The following is a 26143-nucleotide window of genomic DNA, read 5'->3' on the forward strand; positions in this document are numbered from 1 at the left end:
ATGGCTTCTTCTGAGGGCTGCCTGTGGGGGAGGGGTGGCCGCCATGGTCTCTGGGGCCCCACAGACCCCATACAAGGTTTTCTCTGCACACTGGTCATCGGCCACAGCAGCCGGCCGGCTCCCCGTGCCCAGAGCCCCTTCCCTGCAGACCCGGGCAGGGGGTGTTGGGGTTGATGGTGCACCCCACTTCTCAGGCCTAGCTGCCTGGGTCTGCCCACTGGGCTCCCCAGCACAGAGTGAGAACTGTTTTCCTAAGCGTTTCACAAGCCTTGAATTTCTGATCTTTTAAAAAAAAAAAGTCTTTCCTTGCATGAACAGCAACAACTGTGAAGACTCATGAGGGGCGTGGGCAGTGCACTGGGCCAGGGCCCTCTGGTCAGCGCTAGAGCAGGAGGCGGGGAGTGGGGGGCAGAGAGCTCCCGTCGCTGGGAGCATGAGCACATTTGGGGGGGGTGGCAGTTGAGGAGACGTCTCCCCAGGTGTGCTGATGGACATGGAGGGGAGGGACGGAACCCACTTCACACCACTTGGGCGATTCTGCCCTCTCCACAGCCCTGGGGCCCAGCTGCAGGCCCCTCCTCCAGGAAGCCCTCCAGGAAGCCCTCCAGCATTCCAGGCTCCATCGCTCTCCCCCCAGGCCTCTGGCCCAACCAGACACACAGGCAGGCCTGGTTGGAAACCTGCAGAAATCAGGCCGGAAGGGGCCCTGCGGGAATTTATTGCCAGTCTGTGCCCAGGGGCCAAGGTCACCGGACTTTCTCCGTCTTCTGTGGCATGGGCTGCCTCCAGAGGACCAGGAAGACGAGGAGGTTGACGGCGAACTGCACATGGCCGAAGACCGGGACGCCAAAGCTGCGGTACAGGAGGCCGCCCAGGGTGGGCCCCAGGGTGCGGGTCAGCGGCTGCACAGAGGCGCAGAGGCCCAGCATGGTCCCTGTGGGGGGGGGAGAGTCAGATCAGGCCCAGGGTGGGCCCCAGGGTGCGGGTCAGCGGCTGCACAGAGGCGCAGAGGCCCAGCATGGTCCCTGTGGGGGGGGGAGAGTCAGATCAGGCCCAGGGTGGGCCCCAGGGTGCGGGTCAGCGGCTGCACAGAGGTGCAGAGGCCCAGCATGGTCCCTGTGGGGGGGGAGAGTCAGATCAGGCCTGGGTGAGCCCCCCCAGCGTCACCACCCCAGCTGCCCACTTCCCAGACGCAGCAGAGGCCCCCTTTGTCTCCCCGACCCTCCTCTGTTCCTCTGGCCCCTTCCCCCAGGGCCTGCAGGTCCGCTCCCCGGGGACCACTCAGCCATGAAGGGGCCACACTGGACACTTCCGCCCTGCCCCAGAACGTTCCCAAGCGCAGGGGGGGCCCGGGACTGGGCAGTCACCGGCCAGGGCCGGCCTGTCCCTCCCTCCTTCCCAGGCCACCAGGGAGGTGGCAAGGGTGAGCAGCTGACAGAAACTGGGAGGGTGGGCCTGGTGGTAACAGGTGAGCCCCCCAGTGAGGGCTGGGGCTGAGCTGCCAGGCAAGCCATGACATCAGTGTCCCCCCACAGCGCCTGTCACCCTCATAGGAACTGGAGGGAGCGTACTCTACAGGGCTGGAGGGGCTTCCAGGGCTTTCGAAGGGCGCCCCACGGCTTCTGACCCCACGGCCTCGGCTCACCTGGCTGCCTGAACCCCATCTCAATGGCCCTCTTGTCAGCTATGCCCGGTGTGGGCGAGTCTGTGGTGGCTCCTCTTCCCAACCCCAACCCCAACCCCAACCAACCCCGGGAGGGTCAGAGCCCAGGTTAGAACACTGGCTAGAGTTAGAACACCGGCTGGGTCAGCCTGGAGCTGCCTGGTGAGGCCCCGCCCGGGCTCAGGGCCACCGGGGAAATGGAAGAGCAGCCTCTCCCATCGCCCACATGCTGGGCAGACTCCGGAGAGCAATTTACCGCCCCCTCTGTGGTCTCTGGTTCCCAGGCCAACGCTGGGAACCAGCTCCTGGCTCCTTCCACGCGCAGGGGAGGGGCCTCGGGCACACTGAAACCAGGCCCTGCCCTCATCTCTTCCGGGCCCGTTCTTCCCCTAGCCCGTTCCTCCACGTCTCTCCAAAGTGCTGGCCCACTACCTCCAGGAAGCCCTCCAGACCCAGCCTGGCCTCCCAGGACCCCAGAACCGCAGGTCTGAAAGGCTCTGGAGGTTCCCAAGGCAGTGCTTAGAAGAGGCCTTGCTCGCCAGCGCCCACCCCCACCCCACTGAGCCACTAGACCTCAGCCAACCCCTCCCAGACAGACAGACTGACCAAGGGTCAGCCAGCTCCCTTGAGCTCGCCCCTTCCTCCCTTCCTTCCTCCCTTCCTTCCTCCCTCCCTCCCTTCCTCCCTTCCTTCCTCCCTTTCTCCCTTCCTCCCTCCCTCTCTTCCTTCCTTCTTTCCCACCTTTTATTTATTGCCTTTGACTTATTGACTTATTGATTTTAGAGAGAGGAGAGAGAGAGAGGAGTGAGGAGTGGAAAGCAGTTGCCGCTTATGTGTGCCTTGCCCCGTCAAGCCCAGGGTTTAGAACCAGCGACCTCAGCACTCCAGGTCGAGTCTTTATCCACTGCGCCCCCACAGGTCAGGCCCCCACCGTGAGCTTTCTAACCCTGCTGCTGCTGCTGGGGAGGCCTTCACCCTCAACCAGCCCATAGGAGCCCCTGGACTCGACCTGCACCATGCCTGGATCAGGGTTGGGACAGAAGCTTGGCCAGGGCCGGGCCCAGGGCCCCCCAGTACCGCTGGGAGCGTGGGGGGGGCTTCCTGGATTTAACTAGCTGTGTGTATTCATTCCCACGCTTCTTCACCTGGAAGGCGACTAACTGCACCCCTATGCCCTGGGCAGGGAGGAGAGGGCTGGCTCCGCCTCCAGCCCACCCCTTCCTCCCATTCCCCGCCCACTGGCTGTCTCCTAGCTGGCCTTGCTGGTGCCTCTCAGGTCCACACTCCACACCTCTGCTTAGCTGGGACCCAACCCCTCACGCCATCTTTTCTCCTCCTTTCTAGTGAAACCCTGCCCCTGCTTTAGAGCCAAGGCAGATGCCACCTCCAGGAAGCCCTGCTCTCATCCCCCAGGTCTGGCCCTGGACTGGTCTGCAAGGCTGACCAGGCCCAGCGGGGCTGGGCGGCGACCAGAATTCTCACCTGAACCCTCTTGCGGTTCCCCACCTCACCTTACCCACTCAGACCCCGGGTCACCCACCCCACCCAACACCCAACACCCAACGGGTTAGACAGACCCTGCCCCAAGTCGGGCCAGCAGTTCCGTGAGCGGGATCCCCGGAGACGGAGACGGAGACGAGACGGAGACGCAGGCCAGGTCCTCCCCAGGCCCGGCCCACCCCGCCCCGAGCCTCTCCGGGCCCGGCCCCTGCGCTCACCGGTGTCTGCGGCCGAGACGGCCTTGGTCAGCATGCTGTCGGTGACCACGTTGAGGGTACACAGGCTGAAGACCAGGCCGGGCATCAGGAGGCAGAAGTGGAAGACGTTGGACATCAGCGCCTGGACGGGGCGGGACAGGGGCCGTGGTGACCGGGGAGGTGCCAGTGGTGACCGGGGAGGTGCCAGGGTGCTCAGGCAGGAACGCCCGTCCTGAGGTGGCCCGAGGCGGGGGGTGGGGCGGCCCAGGGGCTCAAGCGTAAACCAGGCGGGTGCAGAGGGGTCAGGGAGCGGGCTGGACCCTGCTCTTTCTGGGTGCGGCCCCCAGGGGTGCCTTACCATAGCCAGGCCCACCACGCTGAACAGGAGCACGCTGGCCCGGAGCAGCGCGGCCTCTGAGAAGTGGCCGCTCAGCCGTCCGATGACCAGGCCCTGGATGACCTGGGGGGAGGGGAGGGGAGGGGAGGGGAGGGTCTGAATGGCGCCTGCCTGCCTCCCGCCCCCCACAGCCGGGGCACCTCCGCAGCATGTGACACCCAGCCCCGAGCAGTGACCAGCTCCAGGGCAGAAGGGTGGGGCCCCAAGGTCCCCGGGGAGACAGAGGAGGGGGTCTGGGTGCCTCACACAGTCACATGCACACACACACTTACACTCCCACGGGCACGGCCGGCTACTCAGAGGTCCGGTTTTCACATTCAAAACTAATCTCTTCTCTTTAGTTTCGGGCGTGACCAACATTCTAACCCAAGAAGGGCCGTTTCCCCGCACATGGGGGTGGGGGAGGCAGTGGGCATGGCGCAAAAGACTACGTTTGTCATTTGAAAATGCTCAGTGTGGCCTGGAAGCCAAGCCTGGGGACGCTCGTGCTCCTGCAAAGGTCCCTCCAGTGTCACCTGGCCCCCAGGGGTCCCCTCCTCCCTATCACGCTGCCCCAGCCCCTCTCTGTCCTCTCACTTGGGAGGAAGGGCCTGCTGGTGCCACAGGTGGGGAGACTGGAGCTCCGAGAGGATGTGGTTGGCCTGGGACCTGAGCCCCCTGACCCAGTGCTTCTGTGCGTCCCCAGCCCGGCTGGCCCGACCGAGGCCTGGCCTTGATGCTGGGGGACGTCCCTGTGCTGGGACTGGCCCAAGAGCTCTGTCCTCCCCACTCCCTAGGAGGCCACCTCCCCGGTTTCACTTGGATAAACTGAGGCCCCAAGGGCTGCTATCGTGAGCCCAAGGTCCCGAAGCTGGCCAGTGGTGGAGTGGGCGTGTGGCACCCACCAGCAAGTGCCTGGTTCCAAGCCTGGTCAGGTGAGGTCCCCAGAGGCAAGAGAGTCCTCTCTGCGGCCACCTGCTGTCAACCCCACTGGACCTCAACCCTCCACTCCCAGCTGTGTCCTAGGAGCTGGTGGAGGACAACAGCGCTTACTCTGTGGTCCCCTCCTGCCCTCGGCCGGAGAAGGGCCCAGAGCAAGGACACCCAGGGACACCAGGGAAGTGACTCAGAGGGCAGGGCCAGGCTGAAGGCCACTCCCAGGCCAGGGTGAGGCTCCCTATCTGGTCCTCTCGCCCCCTCCACCAGGCAGGCAGGCAGGAAGTGCCCGGGGCATGCCAGGCTTGGAGCGGGGTGCACTGGGGCTTGGGGGGACAGGCAGGCAGGGGGTCCGCGCCTGCCTGGGCTGGGGTTCTTGCATTTGGCCTCACCACTTTATACACAGAGACTAAGACCCTGACGAATCAACTTTGGGGAAGCCTGAACTTGTACAGTTAACAAGCAGGCCCGCGTCTCACTTTCTCCTAACCCCTTTCTGTCCTCTCCTAACCCCGGGGGCAGGTGATAAGACCTTGCCCAGCCTCCCAGTGGCCCCTTCCTGCGGCCCCATTCACTTTGAATAAATCTGGTCCTTCTTGGCCCTGCAGACCACCTCCCACAGTGTCTTCAGCGCCTGGGCCGCTCCCCTCAGGCTGGGGTGGGTTTCCACCTGAGGGCCGGTACACTCGCAGCCCTTCTGTGCCCCGTGGCTCTCTCCCTGGCGGTCTCCTCTGGTGAGGCCCCCACCAGCCGCCTCGCCTCACACAGCGCCCCTGCTGTCTCCCTTCCAGCCGCTAGTTACCGGGGTGGTGACCGTGCCTGGCGTGGAAGAGCCCAGTGGGGACTCCTATGGAGGGACAGAGGACTGTCTGCAAGGGACAGAGGGCTGCAGGCCTACCAGGGGCGGAGGGGGGTGGGGTCTGCCATCCCTTTATGTCAGGACCACCTGAGCTGTCACTCCTCACCAGCCCCCAGCGCCAGCCTATACAGGGAGTGGGGGCAGAGGCTGCTGTAGCCCCCTTGGGGTCCGTCAGCGCCTCGGGTGGGGCAGGAAATGGTCTGGCCAGGAAGCAGCAGGTGTGCGGCCAGCTGCAGGGGACCAGATGGGAGGCAGGTTCACCCCGCAGCAGCGGGTCCCCCTCCAGGTCCTCAGAGACCAGCCTGGGGGTGGGATGGTGCCTGAGGGAAGTGTCTTCAGGCCTTTCTCTCTGCAGACACAAAGCCCAGCCCCAAGTGTCCCCCCCTCAACCCACCACAGCTCGGAGCCTCAGCTGCCCCCCTCCCCGCCCCGTTGGACTTAGGGCCTGGGCCCCAACACACAACCCTCCTCTGGGCTCCCTCCTTCCTCTCCGGAGGCTCCCCTCACGCCCCTGGGCACCGTCCCCCCTCCCACTGCTTCTCCCCACCCCCAAGCATCCCGCACCATCCCTGTAGGAGTCTGGGGCAGGCCCACCCCCCAGCCAGGCCAGAGGCTACCCATGTCCGTCCCTGAGGGTCTCCGGGGGTCTGCTGGTTCCCGCCAGGGCGCAGGCTGGGTCTCCAGGGCCTGGGGAGCCCAGGACGGAGCTCAGGCTGGGGGCCGGCCTTCAGAACGAGGCTCCAGGGGCCACGACTTTGCAGCGTTATGACTCCTGTTGTTCTGTTGACCGCTCTCCCCGGCAGTGTGGCCGGGCTCTGGCCATGGGAGCTGAGGCCCGCTCTGGCCACGGGGGTAGAGCCAGCCCTCCCAGGAGGAGCTATTTTAGCACCGAGGTCTGCAGCAGTCGCCAGCCAGGAGCAGGGAAGCAGATGGCTGGGAGGGGGCAGGAATGCCACACACTTCCGGAGAGAGGTCAGGAGCCCCCTCCCCTGCCCCAGCAGGTCCCAGAATAGCCCCTCCCACGCGCCGGCTGTCAGGCAGCCGTGTCCTGGCCGGCGGCACCACGTCGCCACCTGTCCCACCACCCCAGGGCCTGGACCAAATGCCCAGGAGGAAGTGGGGGCGACCTAGCTCGGGCAGGGCTTGCTCTGGACCTGGAGCTGAGAGTCCAGGCGGCTGGCAGACAGGACACCTCAGACTGCTTCTTGGGCAGTTTCTGAGGCTGAGAGGCCAGCCCAGGGTCCCCCACAAGGACAGCAGGACATCAAGTCGGAGCGTTGCTTAGACGGGGCTCCTGAGGTCCCTGCTGCTGTCCCTAGGAGGTCTGTCATATCAGCTCATCTATTTGGCCCAACGACCCCACGGGCAATGCCACGGTCCCTCATTGCCAGACGCAGACACTCAGACCCGGAGACACGGAGCCCCGGGGAGCTTGCCCGCCACACGGGTGGCCAGCAGGACGCAGAGCCCGGATTCTACTTCCTCGTGCCCCACCACTGGGTCTGTGCCTTTCCCTGTCCCTCTGCCACCGTGAGCTCAGAGGTATGCCCGGCGGACCCGGAGTCCCAGACACGCGGCCGGACAGGAGGCCAGGGCGCACCAGCCCCCACCAGGATGGGTCCCGGCTGCCTTGTCAGACAGGACATCTGGCGGATGGTGAGCCACCAGTGGCCTGGGTGCAGGGCCGGCAAGCCTGCTGGGAGGCGGGCAGCGGGGGCCGGGAGAAGTCGGAGCGGAGGGTCCCGGCGCAGAGCCTGGCACGGCTGAGGAACCACGTCCGCTCTGGAGACCCCGGCTGCCCCCACGCATCCCCGGCGGCCGGCACAAACTCACCATCAGGAGAACCCCGAAGAAGGACATGAGGTAGCCGGTCTGGGCAGCTTCCAGCTGGAAGAAGTCCATGCAGATGACGGAGAACATGACCATGAAGAGCCCTAGGCGAGGGGGGGCGGTCAGGGCTGTGGGAACGGGCTGCCGCCCTTCTGTCGGCTGGACAGCGGGAGCCCAGGCTGACCGGCCCGGGGACCAGGGCCCTGGCCACAGCGGCCGCTTCATGGGGGAGGGGGTGCGCTGGAGCAGGGAGCCTTCCTTGAGTGTGGCCGGGGCCCAGGCCCGGGACACACTGCCCCATGGACTGCGGTGACGCTGAGCAGAGAGGAGCCGGACACTGCCCCTCGGACAGGGTGCACAGCCCACTGAGGGCGTCCCAGGGCGTCCAGGAGGGTGGGCACCCAGGGCAGACGGTACGGAGGATTTAGCTCCAGACCCACCAGTGGCCCTCAGAGGCCCTTTTCACCGAAACCGGGGACGTGGTCCAGCCCCGTGCCCCAAAGAGCCGGCCTGTGTGGGAGCCGGGGCTCAGCTTTGCCAGGGGGGCACCTCCTGCGAGGGGGCATCTGAACTCTTCTGAAAGCAGCCCCCCTGGGCTGCCCCCCCCCCCCGTCCACGTGAGAGGACCCAGGCAGGCAGGGGCACTGGCCTGGCTCTGGGCACGACTGCCATCAGCGACGCCCTCCGGGGTCACCCTTCACCAGCTGGCTGGGACACAGGAGTCGGCCAAGTGCAGGTTCACCTTCAGACTTCTGTCCCCGCCCCCCAGCCTGGCCCGAGGGGCCTGGGAGACCGCAGGCGTGGGGCCTGAGTGGCGGGAGGGCCGGGGGGGACCCTGTACCGCCACAGCTGCGCGAGCTGGGACTGTCGCCCTCTCTGGGACAGGCGCAACCGGGTATGACCCAAGGGAGGCTTACAGAGAGTGGCCTGGAGCTCGCCACACCGGGCAAAGAAAAGGGGCGCCGTCCCAGCCATAGACCTCCGTCCCCACGGCCCCCGTTCTTGGCTATGCCCGCCCGTCCCTCCTGGCCCAGCGGGCAGCCCGGGACTCACCTGAGGGGAAGCTGGAGATCACCTTGACCAGGAACACTGGCAGGACGCCTGGCTGCAGCAGCACGCGGCTGATGGCCTTCAGGTCAAACACGCTGGCCCTGGGCCCACCTGGGACAGCAGGAGGGGCCCATCACGCCCACGCCCCAGGTCTGCACCCTGATGCGGGGGGCGGGGGGGGGGCCCTGGGCCTGCAGGTGTCACGGCTCCCTATGCCCCCTAGGAGGGGCTGGCTCTCTCCTGTGCCTGGCCGCCCGCTCCTGTCGTTGGGAGGTGCTCCCTGCAGCTCCTCCTCCTGCTGGCTGTGATGTCCGCTCACGAGAACAGGAGCAGATGACACCCGGCAGCCCCTCTCTCCCGACCCCCCCGGGGGGCACGGGCAGCTCACCCCACTCCCAGGGGGCGCCCAAGCTATGCTCTCTGTCACTGAGAGGCCCGGGGTCCCCTCTGGGCCAGGCACGCAGGGTCCGGGCTGGGACACCCTGGAGGGACCCTCTCCCCACGGTGGGGCCCTGGGCTCTCTCTCCTTGAGGGGAGGCACACAGCGCCCCACATGCCCCGACCTGGCCGGGCTCTGCCCGCTGCACTGACACCCGCCCGAGCTGGGCTCCTGGCGCACCTGCTGCTCTGGGCCTCAGGGTTCCGGCTAACCCTCCCAAGCCACCCCTGCTCACTCCCGGGGCTTCCCCCGGCTTTCCTGGCTGGTGTCCCCTCGTAACACGTCCACTGCCTGGGACCTCGGCCTCCGTGCTCCCCTCGAACAAGGGTCCCCTCCGTGACCACACCCGGCTTGGCTCCAATGGTGTGTGCGCCCCAGAGGGGTTCAAGGAAGGAAGGAGGGCAGGAGTGGCCCCTGACTTCGGCCCCAAGCCCCACAGGCCCACAGGCTGGAGTGCGCAGCCCGCCTCCGAGGACAGGGAGCCACCCTGCATGTCCTGGTCTCAGCAGCTCTCACTGGAGGGAGGGAGCGGCCTGAGGAGGCCCAGCCAGAGGTCCAGGGTCCAGCTGGAGGAAGAAGGGACACGCGGCTCACACGCTGGCCGAGCCCCGGGAGCGAGGTGCCCGGTGGGACGTACCTGGAGGGACAGGCTGGGCGTGGGCGCTGGCCCCTTTGGTGCTGGTGGGGATGCAAGTGATGCTGACAGCGGCTCCCAGGAGGTTGGCCACAAGGCCCACGAAGGCTGGACACTGCATCCTGGGGAGGGACAGTCGTGGTCACACAGAACTGCGGCTTCTCCCCCCCACATCTTCCATGCCGCTTAGGCCATGACAGCTGAGAACAGCTCAGACCCACAGCCTGTGACCTGGAAGGCGGAGACCGGGACACTCAGGGCATGTTTATCAGGTGACAAATGAAGGGACAGTGGACGCTCTCACCCCTGACCTTCCCACTGTGGCCGCAGCCTCCAGCGTTCACCGGGGTGCAGGGGCCGGAGCTGGGACAATGAGCCCCCCCCCCCCGAAGGGCTGGGGCGGATTCTTCCAGGGGACAGTCAGGTCTCAGGCTGCTGAGAGGCAGGAAGGGTCCCCAAAGGACAGGCCTGGTGTGCGTGGGCATGCGCACCCCTGCTCCTGCCCTGGGCAGGTGTCAGAGACCCGGGGACCACAGAAGAACCTGGAGACTTCTGGGTGGCCGTCTGTGGCCTAGTGCCCGGCCATGTCTTTTGTGAAACTGGAACTAGCACAGATGAGCTCCGGGACGCCCACCCACTTTACAGGGAGAGGAAACTGAGTCCCTCAGGGCTCTCCGTCCTCCTCCCCCCTGGGGGGGCCTCCTGGGGATGGGGATGGCAGCTGAGAAAACCCCCTTTCCCCTTGGGGCCTGGGGTCTGGAGTGGTCGGTATCTGGGCTGAAGGGGTGACACGCCAGGTCGTACTGGGGCCAGGGTGCGGGGGTGCTGGCTGGCGAGACTACCCCCTGCCCCCGCCTGCCCCTCTGGTGCAGAGGTCTAGCTTTGGACCTGAGCCCACCCGCAGGGACCCCCCGCCTGGCCACAAGAATAGGTCTGCACTGGGTGGGCGGGCCTGGCCGGGGAGCGGGCACACTGGTCCTGGGGGAGTGGTCGGCCCCACAGAACCCGGGACACCACCTCAGGCCCCTTCCTGCCTGCTCGCACCGCCGGCCAGGGCTGTGGCCAACCCCCTGTCCCCTGCTTTCACTTCTTTGAAGGGGTGTTTCCTGCCACGAGTCACCATTTGGAAACTCAGCCCTTGACCCCACTGGAAGGTGAGGAGAGGCCTCGGCTCCGGGCAGACTGTGACACTTGGGAACGTAGGCACTGGGGGCTGAGGGGACCACCTGAAGGCTGGGGGCTCCAGGGGGCGATGAAGAGCCAACCAGGAGCTCCTTACGGAGCCAGGCCGCTCTGACCCCCACACCTGCATGCAGCTGCACCCCCTTCCCTTGAGCAGCAGAGAAAACTCCTACACATCCGGCGAGAGCCTTCTCTGTGAAGCCCCGGCCTTCCTCCGCAGTGGGCACCTTGTCCCCTGACAAGGGGTGTGCTTTATTAAACGGCCAGTATCCGTCCCCCGAGAGCAGGTGGGCCTGGGGTAGGGCTGGGGGGCCCTGCACAGAGACCCCAGTGGACATCAGACCGTAAAACAAATCTGTGAGCCGTTCACGTGGATAACCAAAGGCCTGCCCCAGACCTCACCAGAGCCCTGGGCAGGGCCTCAGTGGCACAGGCCCGAGTGGGAGGTCAGCGTCCTGGGAGGCGCCCACTGTCCGTCCAAGCGCAGCCAGTCCCGAGCTGCCCTCGGGCCTCCATGGAGTTCAGAGAAGGGTTTTCCTGTCCCTCCCCACCACAGCGCGTGCAGGCGCGCGGTGCACACGCACACACTCATGCACACGCACGCACTCATGCACACGCACGCACACGCAAGCCCACACCGAGCTCCCTGGGGAGGGGCTCTGTTCTACTAGGGACCAGGGAAGGCGGTGGGGGTTAGAGCCTCGGCCGCCCCTGTTTCTTGGGGTGGGATCTGCCTGGGCTCACGCAGTGGTTGGGGCCTGGCACGTATCCAACCTGCATATGCCACTGACCCCTCCCCTCCCCCATGGCTCTGTCTCCGGCCCCCTCCCCCCAACGCCCACTGCCCACAAGCTGGTTCCTCAGGCTTCCCGACTGCCAGGGTCCCAAACAAACGAGCCTTTCCGTGGATTGGCGGGCTGAAGGCTCAGAGGGTGCTGGACCCCAGAGTGGCCCCCGGAGTGGCTGGCAGGGACTGGTCTGTGACGTGAGCGGGGACAGTGGGGCCGGGTGGCTGGCTCCGGAGAGAAGGGCTCTTTCTTCAGGGCTCCCGACCTCAGAGGCCCGGACGTCACTGCTTGGAGCTGGTGGGAACAAAACCAGCTTTCTCTGCCAGAAGCCCCGGAAATGTGGGGGAGCAGAGGCGGCCACTTAGATGGCTATTTTAGGAGGCTGGTGACAAGGGAGGGGTGTAATGGCAGAGAGCCAGGCCTCTTCTCCTGGGACCTTGACTGTGTCTTGTGTGGTGGCTGCTGACCCAAGGGGCACAGGGACCCTGAGGGCCCCGGGCGGGAGTAAGGGTGCTTCTCCCCCCTCAGAGCTGTCCTGGTTCCCCCAGGACAGATCACCCAGGAGAGCACACTGGAGGGAAATGGAGAAAAAGGCAGCTTCAGCCCCCGGCCACTGAGGGACAGCTTCTTAGCTGCAAGGCCCCCTCACCCCCGGGGCTAATGTCCACAGCTCAGGGGGCCTCCTGCCCTGGGGGGCTTTGTGGTGCAGGGTCACCCGCTCTGAGGTTCACTGGACCTCTTTACAAATTGACTGCTGACCACTTTGTGTGTCTTTTGTCCGCCCACCCCTTTTGGTTTGAGTTGAAAGGGTGGACAGGAGGCTGGACGAATGGCCACGTGGATGCCACGGAAGGGCGTCCTTCTATCCTGATCCAGATGAGGCCACCCTCCCGGGACGCCCCTCCCCCGCCTGCAAGCCGGCAGCAGCCCCTGGGGGCTGTCCTGAGGCTCCTTGTGGCGCCCCTTTCTCCCTTTCCCTGAGGCCTGGAGCGTGCCCACAGGACATTAGCAGGAGAGGGGGGTGCCTGGCCATCTGCCCACCCTGTGTGGACTCTGTGCTTGTGCCCGGCTCAGGGTGACCATTCCTCGGGGAGCTGGAGCTGCCCTCCCCCACCTGCTCCCAGGCCCTGAGGCCCTCAGAGGTGACGGTATGTGGCCAGGGTCCCCTGGCCTGGCTGTGGGCGGGGCTCAGGGCCTCCCAGGCTGTGCACCCCCTCCCCTGTCTGTCCTGGAGGGCAGGCAGGGGTCAGCTTGGACCCTGCTTCATCTGACACCTGGATGTGAGGACATCCAAATGATCCACACTCCGCAGCCCTGGCTAGAACCGGGGAGTGGAATTCCATGTGCTGGAAGCGAATTCTTGGGCGGCCGCTCCCGGTTCAGCCTCCCTCCGGCTTCCAGGTCCAGCCAACGGTCCTGAAGCCAGGTCCGGTCCAGCTCCTCGCAGCCCTCCACGTGCCCCCAGCACCTGGTCCCTCCTCTAGACCACACAGGCCTGCAGGCCGGCCCCACGCTCCTTCTGGCCTTGAGGCCTTTGCTCAGACATGGCCCTGGCCCCGCCTTCAATGGCTGACGCTTTGTCTCAGGTCTGAGCTGAGGTCCCAGCCCGTTTCTTCCAGCCATCGTTGTCCTGTCTGGGTCCTTCCTAGTGCCTGGGACCCCAAGGCTGTCAGCAGGGCCTGTCCGTCTGGGGAGGTAGAACCCTGGCTGACAGGGCACGGCTTTCGTGAGCCACCCAAGAACCAGGCGGGGCCGGCGGCCCGGCTGACAGGTGAGTCACTCCTGCCCCAGAACCGTCCAGGGCAGCCCCGGGTGCCTACTCATTAACTCGCAGGGGAAGCCGATGTGTCACCCAGCGGAAGCCTTCTATCAGAAAGATAAGGGTTTCCCAGGCCTTTATCCAGACAAGGGCCAGGGGAACGTCCCTCGCTGTGGCCTCCCTCCCGGCCTCCCCGATAAGAAGTGCAGTAAATACCTGCTGGGGGTCAGAGCTGGCCACTCCCCGGCCACTCAGTGCCCAAGAGGGCCCGCAGCTGAGACCCAGCCCCAGCCCCGCACTCACACTCTCCCAGGATGGTGCCAGTGGCCCCCTGGCGGGAGTCTTTCGGAATCCCGACCGCTGCCGGGGCACAGAGCCCTTGGGTGGCTTGGGCTGGGCTGGCCCGAGGATGAGGGGGTCTCCTCCAGTGGGGACCTGGGGAGCCCCCCCCTGATTTCTCTGAGCTCAAGGCCCTCTCCTGAGCAGCTCAGTCTTCCGGGGTCTAACGGGCTCTCCTTCCCTCTAGCTCAAGGCCCAGGGGAGTGTACCCTTGACCCTGAAGTCCAGGGGCTGCCCCCCCTTATCCAGAGCTGGGGAGGCAGAGACCATGGAGGGCTGTGCCTTGCTGAGGTTCCGGGGCAGCCCCTCAGTGCTCAGAGGAGCAGGGGGGCAGCCAAAGACACCCCCCCAACACTAAGTCCAACAATCCGGCCCGGGGTCCCATCAGCACCGTCCGACAGGAGGAAGCTCCCCACTTCCTCGAAGCCCTGAGAGCTCTAGGCAGGTTGGCACTGCCCATCCCTGATGCACACGAGACCCTCTTAGGGGGAGGGTGTGACAGATGCTTCTCCAGGCTGTGACGTGCTGGGCTCGGGGCCATGAGTCACAGAGCTGTCCCCCCCAGCCCCTCCATGAGTCAGGCCTCCGAGGAAGCTCCAGGATGAGCCCAAACCAGTTACACCAGAGCCAGTCACCCAGCACAGCCTGTGGCTGCCAAGACCACTTCCTCCCGGCGGGAGGCCAGGCAGGGAGATGGGGTGGACACTGATGCCTGCAGCCACCTCCCCCGGTCCTTGGACAAGGACCAGGAACGCCATGGGGAGCCCCACTCTCTCTGGGGCCTCAGTGTCCTCTGTCCATCAGAGCACATCCCAAAGATAGGAAGGGCCTTGGATCTCGGGATGAAAGAGGGAAGCTGATGGAATGTTCTGGAAGGTGAGGGCCGGGGCAGTGGTGATCTCGGGAGCTGCTGAGAGGGAGAGAGGAGCGGTGTCCTCGGGGTCAGCCGCCCAGCCGGAGAAAGAGAGAGACGTGGGCAGTGGCAGGAGGGGGCGTGGGGCAGAGCTGGCGAGGGGAGGCCACAGCACCCTGGGGAGCCAGCCGGGGCGGAGAGGCCCACGTCACAGGTGAAAATCCCCGGCGAGGCGAGGAGAGGTGCCCGCGGGAGCAGGTGCTGGGCCGGAAGGTGCATCTGCCGGCTGGGAGGCAGAGGAAGGCCCAGTGGGCGGGCAGCAGGGGTGACTGGCTCCTCCCTGCCCTGCCCTGCCCACCTCCCCAGCCCCTGCACCCTCTTCACCACCCTGAAGACCCCTCCTCTCTCAGAGCCCCGCTCCTCTTTATTCTCTCCTGGGGGGTGGGTGGGAAGAGACAGAGACCCTCCCCCCCGACCCTGCTCGGTTTATAGTCAGGCTCCGCCCCCACCCCCACCCCCCAGCACCAAGACCGGCGGCGTCTCATGGTCACACTCAGCCACCAGGGCATGGAGGGTCCTCCCCGCCTGGACTGACCCACGTCCCACCTGCCTCTCAGCTTCCACATGTTCTCGTGGGCCTCCTTCCCTCTGGTCCTCACTGGCCCCCCCCCCGACCCCCACAACCTGTCATCTAAACCAGCTCCCAGGGAAGCGCAGCCCTGCTCGCCCCCAGCTCAGACCCCCTCACCTGGCCGCCTGGTCCCCCCTCCGGCCCCTAAGGGGCACTGGACTTTGCCTGACCCTTTGCTTGATGGGACCCAACTCCCGCTGGTACCCCGGGCTGCTCAGACCCCAGCCAGGCCCACGGCTCCCCCAGGACCAGCCTGAATTGGGGCACCGCCTTGCGGTCACACATGCATCCCACCTGTTAGCAAAACCACACCAGAACCTGCCCTCTGCCCTCTGCCGCCACAGCCACCCCTGCTCTGGCTGCCATCCCGTCCTGCCTGGACTAGGGCAGTAGCCCCCTGGCTGGTCTCCCAGCCCTGGCCCAGCCCTCACATGCTCAGCACGGCGGCTGGGTCGCACCTGCCGGCCCACACCCCTGCCCGCACAGGGCTGCCTGGCCTGCCGCCTCCTCGGCACCCTCCCTGCCCTCCACTCCCCCCACACAGGGCCTCCTGCCTCTGCCCTCGCCTCCCTGAGTCAGGTGACCGCCAGGCCACGCGGCCCCCCGATCGTGCTATATGACTTTTCACGCCACGCAGTTCAACCAGGTGTCATGGGAACACATGCTGTGTTCATTTCACCCGAGGACTCAGCCAGCCTGTCTTGTTGGCGGCTGCACCCCAGAACCTGGGATCCCGGGGACACTTGGGGCATGCTCAGCAGACCTTGGCGAGGAAACATGAATAAAGGGGTCCTGCCCGAGGGGCTCAGCAGAGAAAGACTCCTGAAACTCAGGCTCTGATGAAAATGCTGGGGAGGGGGACAGGAGACAGGGACAGAGATACCTCTCTGGAGGGAGGGGTCAGGACAAGGCCACCATGCCCTTCGGTCCTCCAATCCCTCCCTGCAGCTCAGCCATTAACCAGCTGCCTGGGGCCTGTCTGGGGGGCACTCAGAAGCCTGGGGACACAGCCCCCCCGAGGCCCAGGGGCTGGCATAGAACCATCCACTGCTGGAGGACCGGGCAGGTGTGAACGGAGGTGTCCACCCAATGCCACCGCCCTGGGCATGTGCCAGCGTGTTGTGGCGGATGTGGGCATGTATGTGTGTGGTTCAGACTCTAGGGAGGCTCCTCCCCTGAACTCAGTCCCGGGGCAGCTCACCCCGGTCTCTGCAGGGCCAAGCCGGGCGGGGCGGGGCAGGGCCCTGACCTGCCAGCACAGGGCCTCTGGTCAGGGAGCCGGTGGAGGCCCCTACCGGCCGCTGAGTTCCATGGCCACCACCCAGACCAAAACCAGAGACCTGGGTCTGAATGAGGGTGGTGTGCGAGATTCACCTCTTACGGCAAAAGCCGATTTCACGTGGGTGTTGGAGCACTTCCAAGGAGGGAGACATGGGGGGGGGTGCAGGATGGGGGCACCAGTCACCCAGCCGCAGAAGGGAGGGCCCGGCCCTCTGTAGCCAGGCTGGGGTTTCCCGGGGCCAGGTGTCCTGGGTTCAAGGTTAAGCTCTTCCCCCAGAGACACGCCCAGGCCGCTGGCACAGCCAGCTCTGCGCAGCCTCGCCACAGGCTAGGAGCCCGGCACGGCCCACTCTGGACACCACGTGTGGGAGCGGCTGCTCTCAGGAAGACCTCAGACTTCTCTGGGTGTGGAGGGCGATAGAGGCCTTTGTCACACATGCACAGTTATTAAACTGCCCACAAGCTGCCCTCACCCCCTAGAGGCTCAGGGTCCAGCGTCCCCTTTGCAGGACCTTAAGGGGCCCAGTCCCGCCATCCCAGGACGTTGCCCCAGGGCCTGCCGTCCAGTTTCCTTTAGGTCAGGGAATTGCCCTTCTGGCTGGGCGGGTCCCCCCCCCCACAACCTGGGACCGCCCCAGGAGGGACAAGCGGCAGAGGGAACCCGCGCCTGCGCCTGGCGGGGCTGCAGCGCGGGGGCGACGCGGACCCCCGCTTAGCGTGCGGTGGGGAAACCGAGGCCTCCAGAGGGGACGCGGCCGGGTCCACGTGTCCAAGCCAGGCGGCGGCGGCGCAGAGCCCACCCAACCTCGGACGTCCCGAAAAGCAATCCCACCGCCCCCTCGCTGGCCGGTGCAACCCCCCCCCCTCCCCGGCCAGGGCCTCGCCCCGCCCTCCACTCACCCGCAGGCGGCGCTCAGGGTCCCGCCGAGCAGGGAGCCCAGGATGGTGCCGATGCCAAAGCAGAGGCCGAGCCGGCTCAGGGCCGTGGGCCGTGCCTCGGGCGCGGAGAGGTCGGTGATGACCATCTGGGCGGCTGGGGGCGAGGCGGGGGCTGAGCGGCTCGTTCCCCTCGTCGACCCCTGTGTGGCTCAGGCCACGCCCCCACACCACCCCTCCGTGCGACTAGGCCACACCCCCAAAGACCCCTACACCTGTCTCTCTCTCTCTCTCTCTCTCTCACACACACACACACACACACACACACACACACCGCCCCCTCACAGATCACGCCCACACATCACCCCCACACCCCTACTCCTCCCCTTTGATCTGTCCCACTCTGGTCCAGGTCACTCCCCAGGTGAGGTCTCACATCATCACCCCCTTCATTCCGTCCTGCTCTCGAGTCCAGACTGACATCCTTGGGGGTGCCCTCCAGCCTGCCACCCCCCACCCCGCGCCCCTCCGATCAGTCCCCCCAGCCTGGCCCCTACCTGGCAGCGTGTGCATGAGTGGAGCCGGCAGGCGCGAGGCAAAGAGCAGGACCACGCCGGGCAGGGCCTGGCTGCAGGCGGCCGCCAGGAGCAGGAAGGTTGCGGAGGACGCCAGGAAGGAGACGGTGAACGCGGCCCGCGCCCCTCGCTGGTCTGCAAACCTGCAGGGAGCAGTACCGGTGACCCTCCAGGGGGCAGGCAGGGTTCTCCCTCCTCCTCTGCCCCGCGCCCACCTCCTAGGATTCGGGGATTGGGCGCCACCCAGCCTGAAGGGGACTAAAGCTCTTCCGTGCCTCAGTTGGTCCCTTTGGGAGACAGAGCTGCGGTCACGCTGGCGGGGCCCAGTGTGAGGTCAGGAACCTGGCGGGCCCACAGTACCTGCCGAACATGGGCCCACCCAGCAGCTGGAGCAAGCCAAAGGTGGTCTGCAGGTAGCCAAAGGCCACGGAGTCCAGGCCCAGCCTCCGGGACAGGTACTGAAACACAGGAGTGGCCCAGGGTGAGGGGCTGGGCAGGCCCCCAGGGCTGGAAACCAGGGATCTCGGTGGTCAGGGGCTGGGCAGGCCCCCAGGATTGGAAACCAGGGGATCTCGGTGGTCAGGGGCTGGGCAGGACCCCAGGATTGGAAACCAGGGATCTCGGTGGTCAGGGGCTGGGCAGGCCCCCAGGGCTGGAAACCAGGGATCTCGGTGGTCAGGGGCTGGGCAGGCCCCCAGGATTGGAAACCAGGGGATCTCGGTGGTCAGGGGCTGGGCAGGACCCCAGGATTGGAAACCAGGGATCTCGGTGGTCAGGGGCTGGGCAGGCCCCCAGGACTGGAAACCAGGGGATCTCGGTGGTCAGGGGCTGGGCAGGCCCCCAGGACTGGAAACCAGGGGATCTCGGTGGTCAGGGGCTGGGCAGGCCCCCAGGATTGGAAACCAGGGGATCTCGGTGGTCAGGGGCTGGGCAGGCCCCCAGGACTGGAAACCAGGGGATCTCGGTGGTCAGGGGCTGGGCAGGCCCCCAGGATTGGAAACCAGGGGATCTCGGTGGTCAGGGGCTGGGCAGGCCCCCAGGACTGGAAACCAGGGGATCTCGGTGGTCAGGGGCTGGGCAGGCCCCCAGGACTGGAAACCAGGGGATCTCGGTGGTCAGGGGCTGGGCAGGCCCCCAGGATTGGAAACCAGGGGATCTCGGTGGTCAGGGGCTGGGCAGGCCCCCAGGATTGGAAACCAGGGGATCTCGGTGGTCAGGGGCTGGGCAAGACCCCAGGACTGGAAACCAGGGGATCTCGGTGGTCAGGGGCTGGGCAGGCCCCCAGGATTGGAAACCAGGGGATCTCGGTGGTCAGGGGCTGGGCAGGCCCCCAGGATTGGAAACCAGGGGATCTCGGTGGTCAGGGGCTGGGCAGGACCCCAGGATTGGAAACCAGGGGATCTCGGTGGTCAGGGGCTGGGCAGGTCCCCAGGATTGGAAACCAGGGGATCTCGGTGGTCAGGGGCTGGGCAGGACCCCAGGACTGGAAACCAGGGATCTCGGTGGTCAGGGGCTGGGCAGGAACCATGGTTCTGTCCCTGACTGTTCTGTAGTGTGCTCATCTTGGAGGGGAGCCTCTGGGCCCCCCCCCCAGGACTCACGGTGGGGGGCTGTGTGAGGCTCAGGGGAAGGCTCTGCTGGCCCTCCTTCCCTCTGTGGGGTGCACCTCAACCCCCACCCGCTGGGCTTCTTTCTCTCAAAGAGGCGTGGGGAAGACTGTATTGTTCCAGGCCAGCGGGGGATTGCCCCAGCGTGTGCCCTGAGGACCTCCGGGGGGCATCCCTTCTCCCAGCAGGACCGGGCCTGCTCTGTGAGTCTTCCAGCTCCTCCTGGCCCTCCTGCAGGGTGCCTGGCTGGGGAGCACAAGGCAGTGACCGGTGTCCCTCCAGGGACCCGTGACGGTGGGGACCCAGGTCTTTGTGACTCCAATACTTTGCTATACTTTGTAGCTGCTCCTTCCCCTACCCTGGTCTCTGAGTTCCTGACCCCTCCCTCCAGTGATCCCACTTATAATGGGTTGAATTGTGTCTCTCCCAAAAAACATATGTTGAAGTCCTAACGCTCGGTGCTCAGAATGTAACCTCATTTGGAAACAGAGTCTTTCCAGATGAGGTCATCAAGGTGGGCCCTCCTCCAGGGTGACTGGTGTCCTGGGTAAAGGGGGATTGGGCACACACACTGAGGCAGAGCCTGGGCATGCGGTCCCAGCCAGGGCCGGTCTGTTGCCACCAGAGGATGGAAGGTCTGGGAAGGACCCCCCTCCAGGCTTCAGAGGGAGGTCTGCAACACCTGGCTCTGGACTTCTGGCCTTCAGAATTCAGGCCGTACACTTCTGGGCCTCTTTTTTCTTTTCTTTCTTTTTTTTTTTCTTTTTCTCCGAAGCCGGAAACGGGGAGAGACAGTCAGACAGACTCCCGCATGCGCCCAACCGGGATCCACCCGGCACGTCCACCAGGGGGTGACGCTCTGCCCACCAGGGGGCGACGCTCTGCCCACCAGGGGGCGATGCTCTGCCCCTCCGGGGTGTCGCTCTGTCGCGACCAGAGCCACTCTAGCGCCTGGGGCAGAGGCCAAGGAGCCATCCCCAGCGCCCGGGCCATCTTTGCTCCAGTGGAGCCTCGGTAGCGGGAGGGGAATAGAGAGACAAAGAGGAAGGAGAGGGGGAAGGGTGGAGAAGCAGATGGGCGCCTCCCCTGTGTGCCCTGGCCGGGAATCGAACCCAGGACCTCTGCACGCCAGGCCGATGCTCCATCACTGAGCAAACCGGCCAGGGCCACTTCTGGGCCTCTAAGTCACCTGTTTCCTGTGCTTTGTCACAGCAGCCCCAGGAAATGAGTGGGCCATGCCCCTGCCCCCCCCCCCCCCCGCTCTCCCTAAGCTCCCTTGGGGACGGGGACGTCCACGGCGGTGTGCACACGGCCTTCCCCAGGGCAGCTTTGTCTCAGGGTCATGGTTCGGTCACCCTCCCCTTGTCTGCCCCTCCCCTCACTCGGTCAGCTGAGCTGGGCTGTCTGTCTGTCCTTGTGCACTTGGACAGCTGTCACACATTACCCTGGTGAGTCTATTCTCGGCCCCACATCCCACGGTGCCCCTCCAGCCCGTCCCAGCCTCTGGCCTCCCCTGGGGCAGCTCTGGCAGGTCTCCCTAGAGGATGGACCCCTGATCTCCACGCCTCCCTCCCTCCCCTGTCCCCTTGGCTGCAGAACCCCTCTGAAGAGCTGCCTAGCCTCACTACCCCCACCCCCACCCCCGCTGCGGTGCTCCCCTCCTCTGAGGTCCCCTTTGCTCTGGGTCTTCCGCTTTGACCTGCAAACCTACCCTCCCTCCACCTCCGCTCCCCGGGGAGCCCGGCCTGGCTAGAGGCACGAGGGAACAGAGGGAACACCATGTGGTCTCGTGAGACGCATGGCTGTGCGGGCACATGTGACTCCTGGCGCCTTCCTCCTGAATTCCTGTGCTCTCCGCTCAGTGTCGGCTGGGCCTGGGGGTCGGGGTGGGAGTAGGTATCATTTTTGTCACCATTCCGGTATAGGCAGGGGCTCCAGGGCAACCGATGAACACCAAGGCCTAGCTCCCTTCTATCGAACGGCCTGGTCCAAGCCCACCTCCCCTCCTCCTCTGCAGCCTTGCAGCCTGGGCCGGCACCTTGATGTCCTCACCGTAAAATGGGTCCCAACCATCCCTCCCTCAGAGGGCTGGTGTGGGGGGTGATGTGTGAACAGTTAGAACCCTTAGACATGCTGGGCACCCACTGTGTGTGTCCTGTTCTCAGAACTCGGACGACAGCAGAGCACGTGGACTGACCAAGCTGCCCCTCACAGCCGGCCTCTCCTCCAAGCCGGCTTCCTCTGCTCCCCTGCTGACCCCTCCACCCTTCCAAGGGCACAGTCCAGACCCCCAGTGTCATCCTGATGTCCCCGTTTCTCATGCGACCCTGCCTGCCCAACCCCTCAGCAGCTCCTGAGGCTCAGCCTTGACCACAGACCCCCACTCCAGCTGCTCCTTCCCTCCTGGAGACCCCATGCCCCTCTCTGGCCTCAGCTTTCTCCCCTCCACTCCCACCCCACCTCTCCCCAAGCCTCACTACTGCCCCAGGGCCTTTGCACATGCTAGCCTCACTCCTTGTTTCCTTTAAGCTTTTGCTGAATGTTGCCTTCCTAGGGATGCCTTCCCCCCCCCAAACCCGCCACACACCCTCAGGCACTCCCAGGCCCCCCTGCTACCCCCAGCCTTCTCCACAGCACAGTCTGACTGGTCTTGTTTACTGTGGGTGGCTGTCACTGTCCCTCCATCACACACACACACAGTGCGGTCAACCGTCAGCTGTGAGGGGCAGCTTGGTCAGTCCACGTGCTCTGCTGTCGTCCGAGTTCTGAGAACAGGACACACACAGTGGGTGCCCAGCATGTCTAAGGGTTCTAACTGTTCACGCATCACCCCCCACACCAGCCCTCTGAGGGAGGGATGGTTGGGACCCATTTTACGGTGAGGACATCGAGGTGCCGGCCCAGGCTGCAGGGCTGCAGAGGAGGAGGGGAGGTGGGCTTGGACCAGGCCTTTCGATAGAAGGGAGCTAGGCCTTGGTGCTCATCGGTTGCCCTGGAGCCCCTGCCTGTACCGGAATGGTGATAAAAATGATACCTACTCCCACCCCGACCCCCAGGCCCAGGTGCGGAACTTTAGAAAGTGCCCAGCGGCTGGTGGCACAGCCCCTCCAGACCAGGTGGTGGAGGACGTCTGGGGCTCCTGCACTTCCAAAGCTCCCTGGGAGCTGCTGCCTGGGGTGGGGGGTGGGGCCGTGAGAGCCTGTGCGGGGCAGCCCCACAGGGTTCTGGACGGAGAAACAAGGGTGCAAGGGGGATGGATGGCTGGTGAGTGGGCGGTAACTGGAAGCCACAATGGCCAGTCACCCACCCGCCTGCGATGACAGGCAGAGTTCCAGAGGAGGAACGGGACGTGGACCCAGAGCTGCCGTCCTGGTGGGGGAGACAGAAATCATCCAATACCATGGGACAGGATATGGGGGGTGGGCACGCTGCCCGAGGACTGACCGACGGGGACCAGGGACGGAGGGAAGGGGCCCAGGTACCAGGCAGGTGTCGGGAGGGCCTGCCCCAGAGCAGTCAGAGCAGAGCCTGAGCGCAGCCAGGAAGTGGGTGGGAAGGTGTGTGCGGAGGAAGGGGGTCCACAAGGCAAAGGTCATGGGGGGCAGTGGGAGGAATGAACCTTGCAGGCTGGAAGACGGTGTGGCGGTGGGGCTGTCTTCCTATAGCCCCTCCCCAGGGCTGGCCTTGCAGCCAGAGTCCAGGAGGTGCTTAGCGGGGGGTGTCAGGAAGCATAGTCCCTGGGTCCCTCACTCAGCTCCAGTGTGGCCATGGCCCCCCCAGCGAGAGGGGCCCGGGCAGCGTCAGACTCCCACCGCCAGCCCCTGACCCGGCACAGAGGGACGGCGAGAGGGACTGCGAGGGCAGGCTGGTGGAGGTGCTCACCGGCAGGACGGAGAACTGCATGAAGAGACAGGTGAGCTCCAGGGCAGCCAGCGCGTAGGTGAGGAGGAGGACCCAGGACCTGCCTGGGGTGTGCGTCCCGGCAGGGGACTGGCCCCGGCCCCTGGGGGCCTCGGGCCCCTGCATCCTGGGCAGCTGCTGCAGGAGACCTTGCCGGGAGCCAAGTAGGAGGCTAGCAGATCTGGCAGGGGGCAAAAGTCCTGTTGCACCGGTGAGGGCGCTGAGTCACCGGGTGGAGGCGGCTGGCACGGGGCCTGGCGAGAGAGCGGGCCTGCGGGGAGAAGACAGTGCTGCCGGACCCCCACGGGGCTCTCCAGCCGCTCGCCCGCGGTGGTGCCACCTGGAGCCAGCCTTGCCCTTGGAGGAAGTGGCAGCTGGCCCTCTCCCTCCACAACCGACACCTCCTGGTGTTGGGCACACAGCCCCCATGGGACTGAGACAGGGGCCTCCCTTAGCAGGGCCGGGCTCAGGAACCCACATGCCTTACCCAGGCAGGCACCGGCTCCCCAAGGTTAGGGCAGACAAGGCCTGGAGTGGCTGCCCACTGCCGCTCAGGTAGGTCCCTCCCGAGGGCGGGGGGTGGATGTGGGGTTCTGTGCCGCCTGGGTGGGGAGTCTGCCTCGGCCCACAGTGCAGCCCCCGCCCCTACGGAGCAGCTTTTCGTGAAAGGCCTACCTTCCTGGCTGCCCCAGCCACAGCCGGAAGGGCCTTCCAGAGTGGCCTAGGGGTGGGGTGGGGGACACAGCCCAGTCCTCCAGGCCCCTGGGAGGGCAGCCCTGCCACACCTCCTGCACGGGGGCCTGTCTGCTTCCCACGCCCCAATCGGCTGGAATCAGATTCCGTGGCTTCAGGGAGACCTCCATCAAGTCTTGCCCAGTTAACAGGAAACTGTACACTTGGGCCCCACGGGTGGCCTTCAGAGCTCAGTCCCAGAGGTGTAGGGGTGGGAGGTGACAGCAAGGAGGGACCCTGGGCTTCGCCGAGCTGCCCTCTTCATCTCGGGGTGCCAGGAGGTTGAGGGGCAGGGCAGAGGCTCATAGTGGCAGGTTAAGGGCACCTGGCTGGGCAGGGGCTGGACGCTGCGTGGGGTACGGTCAGGGGCTGCCCTGGCCCCCAGTAACCTCAGGTACCTGCTGTGTGGCAAGGCTCGTCTTGGGTACCAGCTCGGAGAGGTGGGCCCTCCTGAGTGAGTTCAAACCTGGCCTATCCGGGGCGGGACTCGGGGTCTCCCCCTCTTGGGGTGACATGAGATTCTGGCCCTCCCAGAGGGACCAGACACACCACACCACACACACACACACACACACACACACACACACACACTCTCTCTCTCACTCTCTCTCTCTCTCTCTCTCTCTCTCTCTCTCTCTCTCTCTCCCCACCCCCCCCCAGGCTTCCCCGCTCTCATTGGCCGAGCCCGACACGCCCCCGGCGGGCCCCGCCCCCGCCCCGCAGACTCGGCCTCCTGGGCCGCCCCCACCCTCCCAGGACTGACTTCTCCCTCCCTCCCGGGACTGACTTTTCCCATTTCTCCCAGGTCGGCGTGGGAGGCAGGAACTTTGACCTCTCGAGCAGCACTGATATCCAGTGCGGTCCAGTCCGGGCATGGCGCGGGCAGGGGGACGGGGCGGAGGGACTGGCTGAGTATAAGGATACGAGGGGAGGAGGGTGCAGGGGAGGGAGAGGAAGAAGGGGAAGGGGAGGGAGGGCCAGAGACCCAGAGGAGGGCCAGGGGGACTGGAGCATTTGTGGGAAGCTCCCCCCACACGCCAGGAGGCTGCTGGGAGTTAACAGGCCTGTCAGTGTTCCGCTTTTCACTCTCTGGTGGCCCCGCCCCCTGGGTGCCCCCCCCCCTCCCCAGCCGCAAGCTATGCATGGACCTGTGGCCTCCAGTGGTCCCTCTGTGAGGTTTGAGGGACTGGCAGGGAGCTGGGGAGGCCTTACAGCCCCAGGGAGCCCCTGCTGCAGCCCTTGGGAGCACACGCACCTACCCCCACCCCCCACCCCAGGCATGTCCCCGTTGAAGTAAGCAGACACCCATGCTGGACCCTGCTGCCCCCTCCCCAGCAGCTCAGAGCCAGGCCACAGGCCCAACTGTCAAAACCCAAGTGCCCTCTGCCCTGTGTTCTCTACAGCTCAGCAGGGCAGAACACCACCAGGGCCAGGGGCCTGAGAGCCAGCGGTGCGGTGCCCAGGGAGGCCCAGGAGAGCAGGCCAAGGTCCCGGCGGGGAAGGGCAGTGCCAGGAGCCGGGAGCACCGCTCTCAGGGCCTTTCAGGGCAGGGACAGGTGGACCCCAGGTCGGCAGGGGGAGCGGCACCTGCCCCAGCCCACTGTGTGGTAAGCCTGTGTTCACAGACGATTTCAATCCAAACAGTGCAAATGGAGGAGGTGTGTTTGTACCTGAGGACAGGGCACCCCGTTTTCTGCCCACCCCAGAGATGTGGAGAGCGAACGAGAGCCCGGGGCTGGGTCCAGTGCACCAGCTGGGCTTTCCTGGCCGGAGTAAGGGTTGAGGGGACAGCAGTCTCAAGCTCTGGGATTTAGGACTGGGGGGCGGGGATTGGAGCCTGTGGTTCCGTGCTCCAGGGAGGTGGGGGCGGGGGCTGTTTCCTGGAGGCTCCAGAGCCCCCAGTGCCTGGCTGCTGCTTCCCAGGGACCTCACCTGGCTCCTCCTGGGCGTTGTAGGGACAGGTAGGGGAGGCCAGGGCCCTGGGGTGCCTGTGGGGTGGGCAGGAATGGGCTGGTTACTCACCTCTCCCTTCCTCCCTGTCAGGCGGGGCCCTTGGGTGGTGTGAAACTGAAAGGGAAACAATCTAGCCCAGCTTTCCTCTGTGTCACCAGCAGGCTCAGGGAGGGCAGGGAGCTT

The 26143-nt window shown here is 65.8% G+C and overlaps 1 protein-coding gene across 5 annotated transcripts; it reads right to left on the bottom strand.

Annotated features, from left to right (window-relative positions):
• Nucleotides 1-649: 649 nt before the first annotated feature.
• Nucleotides 650-26143, bottom strand: SLC22A18 (solute carrier family 22 member 18). 5 transcript variants are annotated; one of them, XM_066252320.1, is made up of 11 exons: nt 26030-26143; nt 23258-23546; nt 18129-18226; nt 17751-17911; nt 17218-17350; nt 9488-9606; nt 8415-8522; nt 7365-7465; nt 3719-3820; nt 3382-3502; nt 650-934 (listed from the first exon to the last, which is right to left on the bottom strand). In XM_066252320.1, exons 2-11 carry the CDS (start codon nt 23399-23401, stop codon nt 747-749), a joined length of 1275 nt encoding a protein of 424 aa, XP_066108417.1. In that variant the 5' UTR covers nt 23402-23546; nt 26030-26143; the 3' UTR covers nt 650-746. The 5 variants fall into 5 exon arrangements, with proteins under 5 accessions (XP_066108417.1, XP_066108420.1, XP_066108418.1 ...); XM_066252323.1 differs by lacking the exon at nt 26030-26143 and adding an exon at nt 25940-26003; XM_066252321.1 differs by lacking the exon at nt 26030-26143 and adding an exon at nt 24406-24609.

This window comes from Saccopteryx bilineata, chromosome 1 (genome assembly GCF_036850765.1).
Source record: "Saccopteryx bilineata isolate mSacBil1 chromosome 1, mSacBil1_pri_phased_curated, whole genome shotgun sequence".
NCBI classification, from domain to species: Eukaryota; Metazoa; Chordata; class Mammalia; order Chiroptera; family Emballonuridae; genus Saccopteryx; species Saccopteryx bilineata.